General features: G+C 51.4%; 1 protein-coding gene across 16 annotated transcripts in view; it reads right to left on the reverse strand.

Annotated features, from left to right (window-relative positions):
* The window catches only part of LOC105488490 (maestro heat like repeat family member 1), a 120,275-nt gene that overhangs the window by 22,506 nt on the left and 81,634 nt on the right, over window positions 1-16,135 (reverse strand). For 13 of the 16 annotated variants that reach the window (XR_011606615.1, XR_011606616.1, XM_011752626.3 and 10 more), the window contains 14 exons: window positions 5,874-5,981; window positions 5,587-5,731; window positions 5,423-5,463; window positions 5,031-5,172; window positions 4,674-4,726; window positions 4,156-4,263; window positions 3,721-3,840; window positions 3,315-3,437; window positions 2,340-2,486; window positions 2,226-2,252; window positions 1,247-1,369; window positions 922-1,001; window positions 442-556; window positions 238-333 (listed from right to left, as the gene is read on the reverse strand). Coding sequence is in view for 14 of the 16 variants with exons in the window: in XM_011752626.3 (XP_011750928.2) it covers window positions 238-333; window positions 442-556; window positions 922-1,001; window positions 1,247-1,369; window positions 2,226-2,252; window positions 2,340-2,486; window positions 3,315-3,437; window positions 3,721-3,840; window positions 4,156-4,263; window positions 4,674-4,726; window positions 5,031-5,172; window positions 5,423-5,463; window positions 5,587-5,731; window positions 5,874-5,981 (1,428 nt within the window). In the remaining 2 variants the exon portion in view is untranslated. The remainder of the gene's footprint in view (window positions 1-237; window positions 334-441; window positions 557-921; window positions 1,002-1,246; window positions 1,370-2,225; window positions 2,253-2,339; window positions 2,487-3,314; window positions 3,438-3,720; window positions 3,841-4,155; window positions 4,264-4,673; window positions 4,727-5,030; window positions 5,173-5,422; window positions 5,464-5,586; window positions 5,732-5,873; window positions 5,982-16,135) is intronic. The other 3 variants (XM_011752627.3, XM_011752630.3, XM_011752631.3) reach the window with 1 other exon arrangement.

Below are 16,135 nucleotides of genomic sequence, written 5' to 3' on the forward strand. Positions count from 1 at the left end.
CCCTGTGCCATGCAGTGGTGGGAGAGGACAGGCTCCAGAGGTCCCACCTGGGTCAGGGCCTCCCCATCTGCTTGCTGGCCCAGATGGGAGGGGGTGCACCTGCCTGTTCATAAACCACCCCCAACTGTAGAGAGCACCAAACTGTCCCTAGGGCGCCCCCATGCGGAGAGAGGGCCAGCAGCCAGGTGGAGTGCCCTCTGTGCCCCCACCCCATCCCCATGACAGTCCCCCGCACACCTCAATCATGATCTGCAGGCCTTGGGGGGTCATGTTCCGCTGCAGGAGGCTCGTCAGCAGACCCTCAAGGGCGTGCAGTGTCTCCAGATACAGGGACTGGAAGGAGAGCCAGGCCGTGCGGCCCCACCAGTGACTCTGCCGCCTACAGCGGCCTTCCTGCCGCTCTCATGGGTGTGAACACAGGCAAGGGAAACATGGGGATACCTTCTGGCAGCCGCCGTCCTCCTCCTCGGGCTCAGGCAGCAGGGCCATGACGCTGTGCAGGCAGCCACGGATCACATCCGCCCGGGCCTGCTCGTCCAGCGCCGGCTCCACAGAGCTGACAGGCAAGTTAAGGGCCCCAGACAATGATCCTGAGGCTGAGGCCCAGACACCCAGCAACCCAGGCCTGTGTGGGCAGCACAGCCACTGCCATGTTTACTCTGCTCCAGACCACGGCGGCACCTCACGCACACGCACACACATGTAAGCACGCACACACACACACGGCACACACACATGCGCACGGACGTGCACACGCACGCACACACGCATACACACACGTGCTCACGCATGCACGCGCCCAAAGGCGCTCGCACACGCACACACACACGCATGCACACATGCACACACAGGCACACGCACACACATACACACACGCACACACGCAGATGCACGGGCCTGTGCAGAGGCAGGAAAGGATACACCAAGTAAGTGCAGGTGAGCATGGCCTTCTTCCGAATAGGTGTCCTAAGGGAGTCTGGGGGCTCTGCCCTGATGAACTCCTGGGTGAGGCAGGTGCATGACTCAGCCCTTGGAGGAAACCCCAGCCCTCCTCCCTGGTCAAGCTCTGTCCCCCAGCCTAAGTGACAAGCGGGGCCCGAGGAACAGAGCCCCATCTGTCCCTACATGGCCCCTCCCATGTTCCCAGGCTGTCTTCATGTTATCACCCTCGGCGCCCCCAATCCCCACCTTGCCTCAGTCTCCCAGGAACACGCCTGAGGACCCACCAGGCCACGGCCATGCTCACCATCATCTGTGCCACCAGCTCTGCTTTCCGGGTGAAGTGGAAGGAGCCAGCCTGGGTGCTGCTGCAGATGGCGCGGCTGACCATGCACACACTCTGGACGAGGCACAGCTTCAAGGCTGGGTCCTGCAGGGACGCAGGGCTACAGGAGACGCCCACACCCGCCCTCCAGGGCTGAACCCGCACACACCCCCTTTTCCTTCCTCCGAAGCCAGACGTGCTGCACTCTGCTCTCACAGGAGCTCTCCAGTCAGCTCTCCTGCTTATCAAAGTCCGTGTGGAAGAAGCAGGGGGCCACCCAGGGGTTCCCCCGTGTCACACTCCAGAGAAGACAGGCCACAGAGCAGACGCTGTGTGGTGTGACCAGAGGGCCCCCCACAGTAGGAGGAGAGTCCTCCGGGGAGCGCTAAAGGGCTGGGAAAAGAACCTCTGAGAACAGCCCTACCCTCCCAGCCACCGCAGGAGAACCAGAGGGCCTGTTTTTCAAGGAGGGGCTGACTGTCCTGAGAGAGGGGCTTGTCAGGTTAGTGCCAGGAGGGCCAGAAGGGAAACTTGTTAGTGAGGCTGGGGTGAGGCCTTGGGGGCCAGTGGAGCCTCCACTGCCACTTCTACTGGCTTTGGGCCTTGTCCCCTCTCCTAGGTGGTCACTGGGGTCCAGGGAGGTACAGCTCCCACGAGCACTGGGGAGCAGAGCCAGAGGAGGTTCCAGCCGTCCTGGGATGGGTGGGGCTGGCTGAACTCCTGGGGGGTGACAGCCCACGACCCGGCCCCTCGGAGGCACAGACGCCTCCCTTCTTCCCACTGCCGTCCAGGGCCCAGGCCAGGGCAGGAGCCCTGGTGATGCTCTCGAATGCCCTGTGGGGACCAAGATCAGGAAGCCCCAGCAAGCTCCCCTCCAGCCTCTGCCCACGAAGCTCAACCCGCCCAGAGGAGAGCTGAGAGGGGAGAAGCCAGTCCAGCACTTAATTCCTACACACTGTACCTTGGTTTCTACCTTTACTCCCAGAACCTGAACAACAAAAAGTGAAATGAGTTAAGATGTGAGTCCCCGGCAGCCCCAGCTCCCCTGGCGTGGCAGGCCCACTGCGATGCCCACCTTGGTGTTGAAGTGCTGGCAGATGTTCCGGAGGATGTCTGACTCCACTTTGGCCAGCACCAGCTCCTGGGGGGCCCGGGCCGCCACGTGCCCGTAGCACAGGATCAGAGCACTCTTCACCTTCTCCACCTCGTTCTCGCTTCGATCCTGAGAGGTCAGAGGAACCAGCGGGACTTCAGTTATACAATTACACTCCCCGACAGGAATCCTTGGCCTCAGAAACTCCTGAAGTCCTCCCAGAAGAAGGGCCAGAGCCAGTCAGTGACAGCAGAGGTGTGCCCCAGCCGTGCAGGGCACCACCTGAATCTGGGGAGGGGGAGAGCCTCTTTGAAAGGGGCAGGAGTATAGGCAGCCAGCCAGGCATGGGCCCACTGGGTACCGAGTAGCACAGGGCTGAGGGTCAAGGTAGCGTGGCCACGTGTGAGAGTCAGGCAGGAGGCAGCCGAGAAGAGCTCGAGGCCCCATCCTTGCTGCACTGCAGATCAGCCTCGATCCACACAGCAAGGGCTGGGAAGCCCTGCGTGCTTGGTCCCGCCCTGAGATGCTGTAATTGGGACAGTTACGGGAGACAGAAAATAGAGGGACCATGGCCGGGATGGGGCCTGCGGTAGGGGCCCACTCCTTCCTTAAACCAGGCTCAGGCTCCGCCAGCACAGCCGGTGGCTTTGGTGAGAACGTAGAATCTGCCGGCCACCAGGGGGCAGAGGCCTGCCCCGGCCGCAAGCCCCTCTCATCACCCACGCCTGGCAGAGATGCGGCCCTGGCCACAGCTACGTTTGCCTCCGGAAGGCCATTCTGCCTCCCTCCCCACTGGGAGTGCCCACGCACAGGCCCCACCCATGGAAGGAATGCAGGAGCAAAAATTGCTCCAGGGACGCAACCAGCTTCCTGGCCTACTCCAGCCTGCAGGGCACCCCCGAGCCTCAAACTTGTGGATAGACAGCTGTCCCCAGCCCTGCACGGTGTCAGCCTAACCTTAAAAATGTTGAGAATGCCGATGGATTTTCTGAAGACCTCTGACCTCACGAAGTCCTCCAGCTGGGCCAGCGTATCCTCGAGGTGGGAGATGGCACAGATCCCGAAGCAGCAGGCGAGGCCCTGGGGGGCAAGACACTTACCCCAGGCAGGGGAGAGCACACGCTGCCACACACACACGCACACGGTCACGCGTGGACACAGGGGCACACCCACATGTACACACATGCGCACACTTGCATACACATCAATAGATCGCGCACTCTGTGCATATACGCACACCACACGTGTACGCACACATGCACACACAGGCACGCAGCCTGGCCGGCTGCCTCAGAGAACAGCAGGTGACCGCCGACCTCCAGCCCTAGGGTGTCTGGGGCTTCTGCAGGGAGAGTGGCCCCACCTCACGTTCTGCCTCCTCCTGGTATCTGGCTGTTTCCAGCAGCTCTTGAAGGTGCTTCCTCACCACCTCCTTACTTGAAGCAGCACCCAAGGTGGTTCCTATGCATTTGTACAGGAAGTTCTGAAACAAAACCAGAGAACATGGCTATGCCTGACTCCTGAGTACAGGGAGACCCAGTGCTGCCACGTGGCTGCCCCTGGGGTGCACCTCCTGCCCACAAGCTGATGAGAACTGCAGAGTGAGTCCGGGGCAACATCTGAGGAATAAGGGGTGGGGCCAGTGGGCTCTCACACCTCCTGGCCCTCAGCCACCACGAGGAGGCTCTGCTAGGCCACCAGGGCCACGGGAGACAGGGCCCAGACAGCAAGTGACAGACACGAGACCCAGGAACTCAGAGCCCAAGTACCACATCGAGAATGCCAGCAGGTTCCCCACCTTCTCCTGGGGTGTCTCATCATAGCAGGGCAGCTGTCTGCACAGCTCCAGGCTCAGCTGGCAGATCCACGCGTTGTCAGAAACAATGGCCAGGGTGTCTCGCAGGAACTGCAGGCCAAGACACCACTGAGAGGCTGGGAGCCCGACCCCTCACAGGGCTGGCTGGAGCCTGGGCACATCCCCATGTGCTGTGGCTGCAGGGGCTGCAGGCCGCCTTCCAGCAGAGGCCAGGGGAGGCAGAGCCAACCCTCAGGGGACAGCCATGCCGCAGTTGGCTCACCAGGCAGGGCGAGAGGAGGACCCTGCGCTTGAGGCTGCGGCTGCTAGAGGCCGGTGCCATGTCACAGGAAGGCTGCGGGGGTCTTCAGCCTTGACGCTGCCTGCTCCTTGGCTCCCCAGCCACACCATGAGGTGAGGTTGAGGCAGGTGGCCCAGTCTCTGCCACCTCAGCACCCCCCAGGCCAGACAACACCTTAAGGCCCAGGATGGGCCCTGCCCCGACCACCTCCAGCCCTCACCATCAGCAGCTTCTCCTCCCACTCCTCCTGTGGCAGGGTCTCTTCCGTGTGCTCTGAAACGACAGCCGCGCAGGCCAGTGGGGCTCAGAGCCCAGCACCTGCCCTGGAGCCGGGGATGCTCAGCACAGACAGGCCTCACCGCCCCACCGCCCCCCACCTGCTCCCAGGAAGCACCCTGCGGGAGTGCTTTTCCTTTCTTGGACCACAGGGGAGACTGCTTTTTCCAATTACACAACCCTAGTCCCCACTGGCCACCCTAGTGCCACTTGGTAAAGGTGGGGTCAGAGCTAGCATCTCCCTACCCTGAGGCCTGCCCTCCCCACAGGGCTATGCACCCCATCCTGACCCCGGCCTCACCATCCAGGTACCCCAGCAGCAGCGGGACAGTCGTCTCCCAATGCTGACCCAGCAAAGGGTGAATGTTAGGGTGCAGAACACTGAGGAGACGCAGCGCCGCCACCCCACGTCCGTCCCCCAGGTAGGGGCTGGAAGACACAACCTGAAGAGAGGCAGCGTGGAGCCGGGTCTGAGCAGGGAGCACTGGCCGTGCCCACAAACTGCACCTGCAGGGCCACAGCACCCGACGGGGGGTCTGGCTCTTCCTGAAGCTGGGCCGCCCACATAGAGGAAAACCACGCCTGAGCCCTGACTGCGGCTGCCCACTGAGAAGGTAACCCCTTCCAAGCCTGGGTGGAGCACAGGGACACAGAGTGGGGCACCCGGGCACGCTGTGAAAGGGCAAGGCTCACCAACAGTCTTGCGGTTACAGCATAGGGAGACGGGAGGCTCGCTGGAGATGAGAGGTGGAAATAGTCAGTGGGGGGCTGCCTGCAGCCCTGGGGTGGGGGTCAGGAACTGGAGGATGGGGAAGTGGGGACAGGAGCGGGGAGGTGGGGTACGGCGCCGCACGCACCATGGGCGTCGTACTGGATGAGGAAGGCGTCCGCCCCGGCCTCCTGCCTCTTCTGCGCCAGATGCACGAGGCTCCTGCAGAGCGGAGTCAGGGCCCCGGTGAAGCGCACAGGGGTGAGGAATTGGAGCAGGTACGGCCAGAGGACCTGGGGGAGCGGAGGGCCTGGTTTCATCCACCCAGAGGGAGGTCCCATGCAGACAGGGCCCTGCCAGAGGGCCTGCACACCCTGGGCCACCGCCCTGGAGAGCTCTGCTGTCGCCAGGCAGGGACGGGTGCCGTGCACTCACGTGACTCATCCTGTCCACGGTGGTGCTGACCAGGTAGAGGGTGCGCACGCTGACGGCCCGCACACTGTCGGCCTTGGGGTCCTTGCTGCTGGGGCCTGGCTTCTCAGGCTGGAGGAAGGCAAAAGGCAAAGGTGTGCGTGGGCGGCCGTGGTTCTGGGCCTGAGGACACAGCCTGCCCGGAAGCAGGGTAGACCCTGGGCCTCGCCGCGGGACATGCAGACGTGTGCACGACCTGCCACAGACAGGAAAGGCACTCTCCGCTAAGATCACCCAAGAAAGCAGGCTCACCTGCCTCAGTTCTCATCTCCAAAACAAACAAAACCTTGAGCATTTGCTAAGCTACTGACTCCATTAAAAAATAACTGCTCATGACGTTGCAACGCCTGCAGGGGAGGAACGGGATAGCCTCTGTGGGAACATAAACCATGTCAGAAAACCTGGTTCCCACCAAGACACCACCCAGCCTCGGCAGCCACAGCGGGCTGGACGCCTGCCGTCCTCTCTGTGCGCTCAGCTGCCCGGCAGGCGTCCCCGCAAGACGACTTCTGTTTCCCACACGTTCCATGCAGGTTTTGAAATACCAAAGAGTAAAAGCTCAACGACAAAGCGGCATATTTGGAAAAATGGCAACAGTGCAGGGACTTCTAATCCCTCTCTTTCAGAAGCCAAAAGCCACACAGAAAAAAAAATAGTGATATTTAGACCTTGAACTTCAATTTTTACAGTAGGCTCTAAAAATATAGATAGAACTTTATACCAAACATGCACAAACCACTTTGAAATCCTGACCATTAGGTCAAAAATAATACTGCAACCAACACTTAGAAGCAGAAACCAACCTGGCCAGACTCAATATAACAATAAATCCACGACAACCAGGAAAACCTGTCGACCTGCAGATTTTAAAGATCATAAAAGAATCATTTGGGTTAATAAAGAAACCAAATAGAAATTGCAAAATACCCAATAACGAACATTGAGGACATACTCCAACTCCACCAGAAACACGAACCTTAGGACACAGACCGGGGACAATGCTCATGTGAAAAAATGCCCCCAGAGTACCACAACAGGGAAACAAGGTACCACTACAGGGAAATGAGGAGACAAGAACAAGGAAAATCCCAGAGACAGGGTGTGAAAAAGTATAACCATGAAATAAAGAATTCAATTCAGGAAACAAATAATGTAACGATTCACTGAGGAAGAAATTACTGACTTGGAAGAACAGGCTGCCGAAGGCTTCAAGGAAGAAGAAATTTAAAAAGAATGGAAAAAGAAAAAGCTGAAAGAGGTGAAGACAGCAGTGCTAGCCTTTGGATAACGGATACACCAGAGTCAGTGAGACACAAAAACAGGGGCAAGAAATAAGAAATAAAGGAGCGAGCTTCCCAGAAACAAGAGACCAGTGGTTCATGGAAGGGACTGCAGAGCGGAGGCACGGGCAGCCCCGGGTGAGTTGGGACGCCATCCTGCACCAGAAAGGGCAGTGGGGCCTCAGGACAGGGGCCTGTGTGCTCCAAGGGGTGCTACTGACCAAGTGTGGGACAGTTTGAACACCAAGGCCAGCAACAGGGACTGCACATGGACCCCTGTGTCAAACAGCAAACCACTAGTCCACACGGAGAGAGATGCATGCACATAAGAATAGGAGAGGCTTTGTCACAACAGAGGCCAAAGAATCAAGTACAGCAATATCACTGGAGTTAGAAAACCATCCATGGATGATAAAAAAATTGATGTTGACTAAGCATTTATTTATTTATTCATTTATTTTGAGACGGAGTCTCGCTCTGTCACCCAGGCTGGGTGCAGTGGGGTGATCTCGGCTCACTGCAACCTCCGCCTCCCGGGTTCAAGCAATTCTCCTGCCTCAGCCTCCTGAGTAGCTGGGATTACGGGTACCCACCACCATATCCAGCTAGTTTTTTTGTATTTTTAGTAGAGATGGGGTTTCACCATGTTGGCCAGGTTGGTCTTGGATACCTGACCTCAAGTGATCCACCCGCCTCAGCCTCCCAAAGTGCTGGGATTACAGGCATGAATGACGGCACGGGGCCTGATGCTGATTAATCACAAGAAGATGTTTACTTAATCCCAAAGATCTCCCTACAAACTACTCATTTATTACAAGGCAGAAACAGCAACTTTCCAGTGCCGACACCGAGCACAGACAAGTGAGCAGAACTAACAAGATCAACACTGAAACAAACCAACACTAGGACCCCCGATATGATACATTGGTGGGGACACACAAAATTCCACGAGATTCCTCCCAAAACTGCATCACCTGGGTTAAATCATGAGGAAACACCATCATACCTGAGCTATTCAACAAAATAACTGGTCTTGATTCTTTGAAAGCATCCAGGTCAACAAACACAAGGGCAGGAGGCTAACAGGGCACAGCAGCCACACAATGTATGTGTCTGGGCTGTACCCTGCGCCAGAAAGCAGCTAAAGGGACAGAACTGGGATGACCGAGGAAGTGCATGGATCAGGTGACATGATGGCCTCCATGTTGAATTTCCTGATTGCAACATCTGGACTACGGTTGTGCAGAACAAGGTCCTTATTCTTAGGAAATAAACAAGGCATTCAGTAGTCAGTAATAAAGGAACATAATGTCTCAAATTTTCTCTCAAATGAGTTGGAAGAAAATTGTGCATGTATGTACCTGTGTATGTACAAATTACACAAATATCATACAAAGGCATAAGAAAAGCATACACCATGATCTCTTATAAATATAGACATGAAAATCCTCAACAAAATACCAGCAAACTGAAGACAACAATGTATAAAAATGATTGTACACCATGACGAAGAATGCGAGTTTAACATCTGAAAATCACCTAATGAAATATACCATATCACTAAAATAAAGAAACAAAAATGACAAGCTCATTTTAGACACAGTAAAAAGCACATCAAATCTAGTACTTCTTCATGACAAAAACATTCAGCAAAGCAGGACTAGAAAGCGGCATCCATGACCTGATGAAGGCCCACAGCCGGAATCACACCTGATGGTGCCGGCCTAAATGCTTCTACACAAAGAGAAGGAACAAGACAAGGGTGCCGGCTCGCACCAATTTTATTCAACAGTATTGGACGTTCTAGCTGGGGCAGTTAAGCAAGAAAATTAAAAGGCATCCAGGTTGAAAAAAGGAAGTAAAACTATAGTTGTAGATGACACAATCCTTACAGAAGATCCTAAGAAATCCAATAAAAACTATTATAACTAATAAGCAAGTTCAACAAGGTTGCAGTATACAAGATCAATATGAAAGGATAATTGTAGGCCAGGCACAGTGGCTCATGCCTGTAATCCCAGCACTTTGGGAGGCCGAGATGGGCAGATTGCCTGAGCTCACAAGTTCGAGACCAGCCTGGCCAACATGGTGAAACCCTGTCTCTACTAAAATACAAAAACAAATCAGCTGGGCATGGTGGCAGGCACCTATAATCCCAGCTACGCAGGAGGCTGAGGCATGAGAACTGCTTGAACCCAGGAGGCAGAGGTCACAGGGAGCCGAGACCGTGCCATTGCACTCCAGCCTGGGCAACAAAGTGAAACTCTGTCTCAAAAAAAAAGAAAGAATAATTGTATTTCTATAGAGTAGCAAAGAATAAACTGAAAATGAAATTAAGAAAATAATTCAGACCGGGTGCAGTGGCTCACATCTGTGGTCCCAGCACTTAAGGAGGCCAAGGCGGGTAGATGGCTTGAGGTCAGGAGTTCAAGACCAGCCTGGTCAACATGGTGAAACCCCATCTCTACCAAAACAAGAAAAAACAAACAAAAAAACCCCCAAAATTAGCCAGGCATGGTGGTGGGCGCCTGTAATCCCAGCTACTCAGGAGGCTAAGACAGGAGAATTGCTTGAACTCGGGAAGTGGAGATTGCAATGAGCCGAGATTGTGCCACTGCACTCCAGCCTGGGAGACAGACCAAGATTCTATCTAAAAAAAAAAAAAAAAAAAAAAAAAAAGAAAATTCCATTTACAATAGCATCAAAAAGAATAAAATATTTATGAATAAATCTAACAAAAGAAGTGCAAAACTCATACTCTGAAAACTACAAAACGTTAAAATAAAGACCTAAAAATATAGAAATACATCCCATGTTCACAGATACAAAGATTTTGATATTGTTAAGATGGAACTACTCCCCAAACAGATACACAGATTCAGTGCCATCCCTATGAAAATTCCGGGTGACTTCTGTGCAAGAATTGACAAGCTGATCCTAAAACAAATTCACACGAGAATTCAAGGGACCCAAAATAGCCAAAATGATCTTGAAAAAAAACAAAGTTAGAGAACTTGTACTTCCCAATTTCAGAATTTTCTACAAAGCAACAACGTTCACAGCAGCATTATTCACAGGAGCCAGAAGGTGGCAGCACCCCAAGTGTCCAGGAAGGGACGAAAGGGTAAGCACTACGCCGTCTCCACACACGGAATACTGAGCCCTGAAGGAGGGAAATTCTGGCAGCGCTACACCATGGGAGAACATTTAGGTCCTTATGCTGAGTGGGAGAAGCCAGACACAAAAGGACAAATGCTGTTTATGTCCACTCACACGAAGTACCTTGAGTAGTGGAATTCATAAAGGTAAACGGTGGGGTGCAGGAGCTGAGCAGGAGGGAATGGGAGTTAGCATTTAATGGGGACAGTTTCTGTTTGGGAACATGGACGAGCTCTGGAGCTGGAAGATGGTGATGGCTGCACAACAATGCGAATATGCTTCATGTCGCTGAAGTGTGCACTTAAAATGGGTTGAGACAGTCAAGTTTATGTTATTTTACCATAATAAAAATGGTTTGCTAAAAAAGCAATCATGGCCAGGTGCTGTGGCTCTTGCCTGTAATCCCAGCCCTTTGGGAGGCTGAGGCAGAAAGACTGCTTGAGCCCAGGAGTTCTAGACTGGCCTGGGCAACAGAGAGACCCCATCCCTACAACAACACAACTTAGAATTAGCCAGGTGTGGTGGTGCCCACCTGTGGTCTCAGCTATTTGGGGGACTGAGGCAGGAGGACTGCTTGAGCCTGGGAGGTTGAGGCTGCAGTAAGCCACAATTGCATCACTGTACTCCAAACTGGGTAACAAAGCAAGACCCTGACTCATAAAAAAAATAAATAAAACACTCAATATAATCTACCATACTAACAGTCAAAAGAAGAAAAAATACATAATTTCACCAACAGATGCACAAAACTGTTTCAATTTTGACATCAATCCATAACATCCATAATAAAGTCTAGAAAACTAGAAATAGAAAGAAATTTCTTCGGCCGGGCGCGGTGGCTCAAGTCTGTAATCCCAGCACTTTGGGAGGCCGAGACGGGCGGATCACGAGGTCAGGAGATCGAGACCATCCTGGCTAACACAGTGAAACCCCGTCTCTACTAAAAATACAAAAAAAAAAAACTAGCCGGGCGAGGTGGTGGGCGCCTGTAGTCCCAGCTACTCGGGAGGCTGAGGCAAGAGAATGGCGTAAACCCGGGAGGCGGAGCTTGCAGTGAGCTGAGATCCGGCCACTGCACTCCAGCCTGGGCGACAAAGCGAGACTCCGTCTCAAAAAAAAAAAAAAAAAAAAAAAAAAAAGAAATTTCTTCAAGCTGATAAAGGGCGTCAATGAAAACCTGTTACAGGCGGGAGCAAAACAGTGGCTCTCATGGAGACAGACAGTAAGTAGGCTGGTGGTTACCAGAGGCCGGGAAGGGTAGAAGGTGGGGGTATGAAGAGAGGCTGATTAATGGGTACAAATATATATTCAGAAAAAAGACCTAGTATCCTATAGATCAGTAGGATGACTATAGTTTACCCTACTATAATTATAGATTATAGTATAATCTATTGTACATTTCCAAATTGCTAGAAAGGAATAATTAGAATGCTTCTAGCATAAAGAAAAAACCAACATGCAAGGTGGTGGATATCCCAGCTACCCTGATTTGATCTTTACACATAATATGAATGTATTAAATTATCATATGTACCCCAAGTATATGGACATCTATTATGTGTCAATAAAAACAAGCAAGCAAGTCCATTCAGGCGTGACCTTGTTTCACTGAGCTCTGCTTTACTGGACGTCACAGGTGCTGCATTTTAACTAAGTGGAAGGTCGGGGCAGCCCTGTGTCCAGCAAGTCTATGGCGCCTTTTTCAACAGCATGTGCTTGGTGTGTGTCTCTGTGTCACATTTTGCTAATTCTTGGAATATTTCAAACTGTTTCATTAATATTATATCTGTGATGGTGATTTGTGATTAGAGATCTCTGATGTTACTATCACAATTGTTTTGGGGTGCTATGAACTGCAATGTATAAAACTGCAGGCTTAATCAATGAATGCTGGGTGTCCTGACCCAGTGACCAGCCACTCCCCACCTGTCTCCCTCTGCTAGGGTCTCCCTGCTCCCTGAAACACAACAATGTTGAAATTAGTCCAATTAAAAGCCTACAATCGCCCCTATGTGTTCATGTGAGAGGAAGAGCCCCACATCTCTCACTTTAAATCAAAGGCCAGAACTGATTAAGCTTAGTGAGAAGGCATGTCAAAAGCTGAAACAGGCTAAAGGCCAGACCTCCTGTGCTAGTCAGTCATGTCATGAATACAGAGGAAAAGCTCTTGAAGGAAATTAAGTGTTACTCCAGTGAACACACGAATGATAAGAAAACAAAACAGCCTTACTGCTGACATTGAGAAAGTCTGGTCTGCACAGAAAATCAGACCAGCCAAACATTCCCTTAAGCCAAAGCTTAATCCAGAGCAACTCTCTGCAACTCTGTGAAGGCTGAGAGCAGTAAGGAAGCTGGAAGAGAAAAGCTGGAAGCTGGCAGAAGTTGGTTCCTGAGGGTTAAGGAAAGAAGTCTTCTCCACAACAAAAATACCACGGTGCAGCAGAAACTGCTGATGGAGAAACTGCAACAAGTTGTCCAGGAGATTAGCAAAGACATCATTATTATTATTATTATTATTATTATTGAGACAGAGTCTAGCTCTGTCGCCCAGGCTGGAGTGCAGTGGCATGATCTTGGCTCACTGCAACCTCTGCCTCCCAGGCTCCAGTGATCTTCCTGCCTCAGCCTCCCAAGTAGCTGGGACTACAGGTACGCACCACCACACCCAGCTAATTTTTGTATTTCTTGTAGAGATAGGGTTTCACCAGGTTGTCCAGGCTGGTTTTGAATTCCTGAACTCAAGGAGATTGAATGATCTGCCCACCTCAGCCTCCCAAAGTGCTGGGATTACAGGCATGAGCCACCGTGCCCGGCTGCCCCCAGCATTCTTAATAGTAAAAGGCAGTATGTTCCCCTCATGGGAACGAAGCAGGGGTGGCTGCTCTCACTAGAGACTTCACCAATGCAGTGAGTCAAGAAAAAAGAAAGGTCATCTAGATTTACAAATAAAAAAAACTGCCTATATGAAGACATGATGCTTTATGTAGAAAATCCCAAAGAATCTATAAAAAAGCAAAGCCACAGGATACACGGTAATATCTAAAAATCAATTGTATATTCTATACACTAAGAATGAACACTTAGAAATTGAAACGAACAAAACTGTACCATTACCATGGCAGTAAAAACAAAATAGCTTTTAAAATCTAACAAAATACCAGAATATACAGACTCTACATGCTGAGAATTACAAAATACTGGTGAACAAAATCGAAGAAGACCTAAATCAATGTAGAAACGTGCTGTTTTCATGGATTGGAAGACTGAATATTATCAACAAGAGGACTCTAACATTTACAGGGAAAAGCAAAGGAACTAAAATAGCCAAAACATGATCAAAAAAGACCAAAGATGGAAAACTCACATTACCTGACTCCAGAACTTACTATAAAGCATCCAGGCACAGTGGCTCACACCTGCAATCCCAGCACTTTGGGAGGCCGAGGCAGGTGGATCACTTGAGGCCAGGAGTTCGAGACCAGCCTGGCCAACACAGTGAAACTCCATCTCTACTAAAAATACAAAACTCAGATGGGCGAGGTGGTGCACGCCTGTAATCCCAGCTACTCAGGAGGCTGAGGCACGAGAATTGCTTGAACTGGGAGGTGGAGGCTGCAGTGAGCCAGCATGGCACCATTTTACTCCAGCCTGAGTAACAACAAAGCAAGACTCTGTCTCAAAAAAAAAAAAAGAATTTAACATAAAGCCATGGAAAGACAGTGGGGTACTGATGACAGATGATGACAGATTCCGCAGACGAGTGGAGCTGGAGCATTAGAGATAATCTATACAGTTGCCTGATTTTTGATGAAGATGCAAGGCAATTTGTCAATGTACAGAGAAGAGTGTTCTCAACACGTGGTGCTGGGACAACTGGACATTCACATGCAAAAAAACGAGCCTCAAGCACACCTCACTTTAACAAAAATTAACTCAAAAGGCCGGGCACGGTGGCTCACGCCTGTAATCCTACAACTTTGGGAGCCCGAGGCGGGAGGATCACCTGAGGTCAGGAGTTTGAGACCAGCCTGTCCAACATGGTGAAACCCTGTCTCTACTAAAAATATAAAAATTAGCCTGGTGTGGTGGTGCATGCCTGTAGTCCCAGCTACTTGGGAGGCTGAGGCACGAGAATTGCTTGAACCCAGGAGGTGGAGGTTGCAGTGAGCTGAGATCACACTATTGCACTCCAGCCTGGGCAATAGGAAGAGACTCCATCTCAAAAAAAAAAAAAAAAAACTAAAAATGAATCATAGACCTATATGTGAATCCTAAAACTTAAAACTTTTAGGCCAGGCGCAGTGGCTTACACCTGTAATACCAGCACTTTAGGAGGCCGGGGCAGGTGGATCACCTGAGGTCAGGAGTTCAAGAACAGCCTGGCCAACATGGTAAAATTCTGTCTCTACTAAAAAAAATTAAAAAAACAAAAAATTAGCCAGGCGTGGTAGTGCATGCCTGTGATCCCAGCTACTCGGGAGACTGAGGCAGGAGAATTGCCTGAGCCTGGGAGGTGGAGGTCGCAGTGAGCCAAGATTGCAGCACTGCACTCCAGCCTGGGCAACAGAGTGAGACTCCATCTCAAGTAAACTGGCTATTAAAAGAAAATTAAAACTTCTGCTCTCTGAAAGACAGGGTTAAGAAAGCAAAAAGACAAGAACGCAACAGACCTGTAAGACGGTATTTATGGGCAGGCGCAGTGACCCGTACCTATAATCCCAGCACTTTGGGAGGCTGAGGCAAGCGAATCACTCCAGGTCAAGAGTCAGATATCAGCCTGGGAACACAGGCTGTCTCTACTCAAGAACAAAACAGTATGTATTAAAAGTAAAAAAAAAAAAAAAAAAGAAAACAAAATATTTATAAGCCATAAATCCAACAAAGGACTTGTGCCCAGAATATAGAAAGATCTCTCAAAATTTGATAATAAGAAAACAACCCAATTTGAAAATGGGCACAAGAAGTGCCACCCATGGTGGCTGGCGCATGCCTGTGGTCCCATCTACTTGGGAGGCTGAGGCAGGAAGATCGCCTGAGCCCAGGAGTTTGAGCCTGCAAGGAGCCATTATCGTGCCACTGCACTCTAGCCTTGGCAACAGAGTGAGGCTTTGTCTCTAAAAAATTTAAAAAAAAAATTTTAAATGGAAAAAAAAATGAAAGTTAGGTGGGGTAATAGAGATAAAATGGCAAAATAATAACTAATTCTGATCTTTAACTCATGTTTCTCCAAAAACCTTGAAGGGGAATCTACATCCAGGTGAGACTCCCTGGATTTGTCTTCTCCTCCCCAGTGGCCCTGCACCTGACTGCCCCAGAATCATTTGGCCACCCCTTGGGCTGCACCACAGAGCCCAGCACCCAGTGGCACCACAGGGCCGGCCGCTGCCACTCACCCCCTCTGCAGTGTGTCTGGCGAACACCCCAAGGCCCACTTGTCTCAGAGCAACATGTCCTGCTTTGCTTTTTGAACATTTTATCACAAATAATTTGAAACATGCAAAAGCAGAAAGGTCGTTACACTGAACCCCACACAAAAAGCAATGCAGACTGAGAGGCTCCACAGAAACAGCAAGGTGCTGTGGTTAAAACACGAGTGCTGGGGTGTCGTGGCACACACCTGTCACTCTAGCACTTTTTCAGGCCAAGGTGGGAGGGCTGCTTGAGCTCAGGAGTTCAAAAGCAACCTGGGCAACATAGTGTGATCCCATCTCTACAACAAATAAAAAATTAGCCAGATGTGGAGGCATGAGCCTGTAGTCCCAGCTACCAGGAGGCTGAGGGAGGAGG

Source organism: Macaca nemestrina, chromosome 8, assembly GCF_043159975.1.
Source record: "Macaca nemestrina isolate mMacNem1 chromosome 8, mMacNem.hap1, whole genome shotgun sequence".
Taxonomy (NCBI): Eukaryota; Metazoa; Chordata; class Mammalia; order Primates; family Cercopithecidae; genus Macaca; species Macaca nemestrina.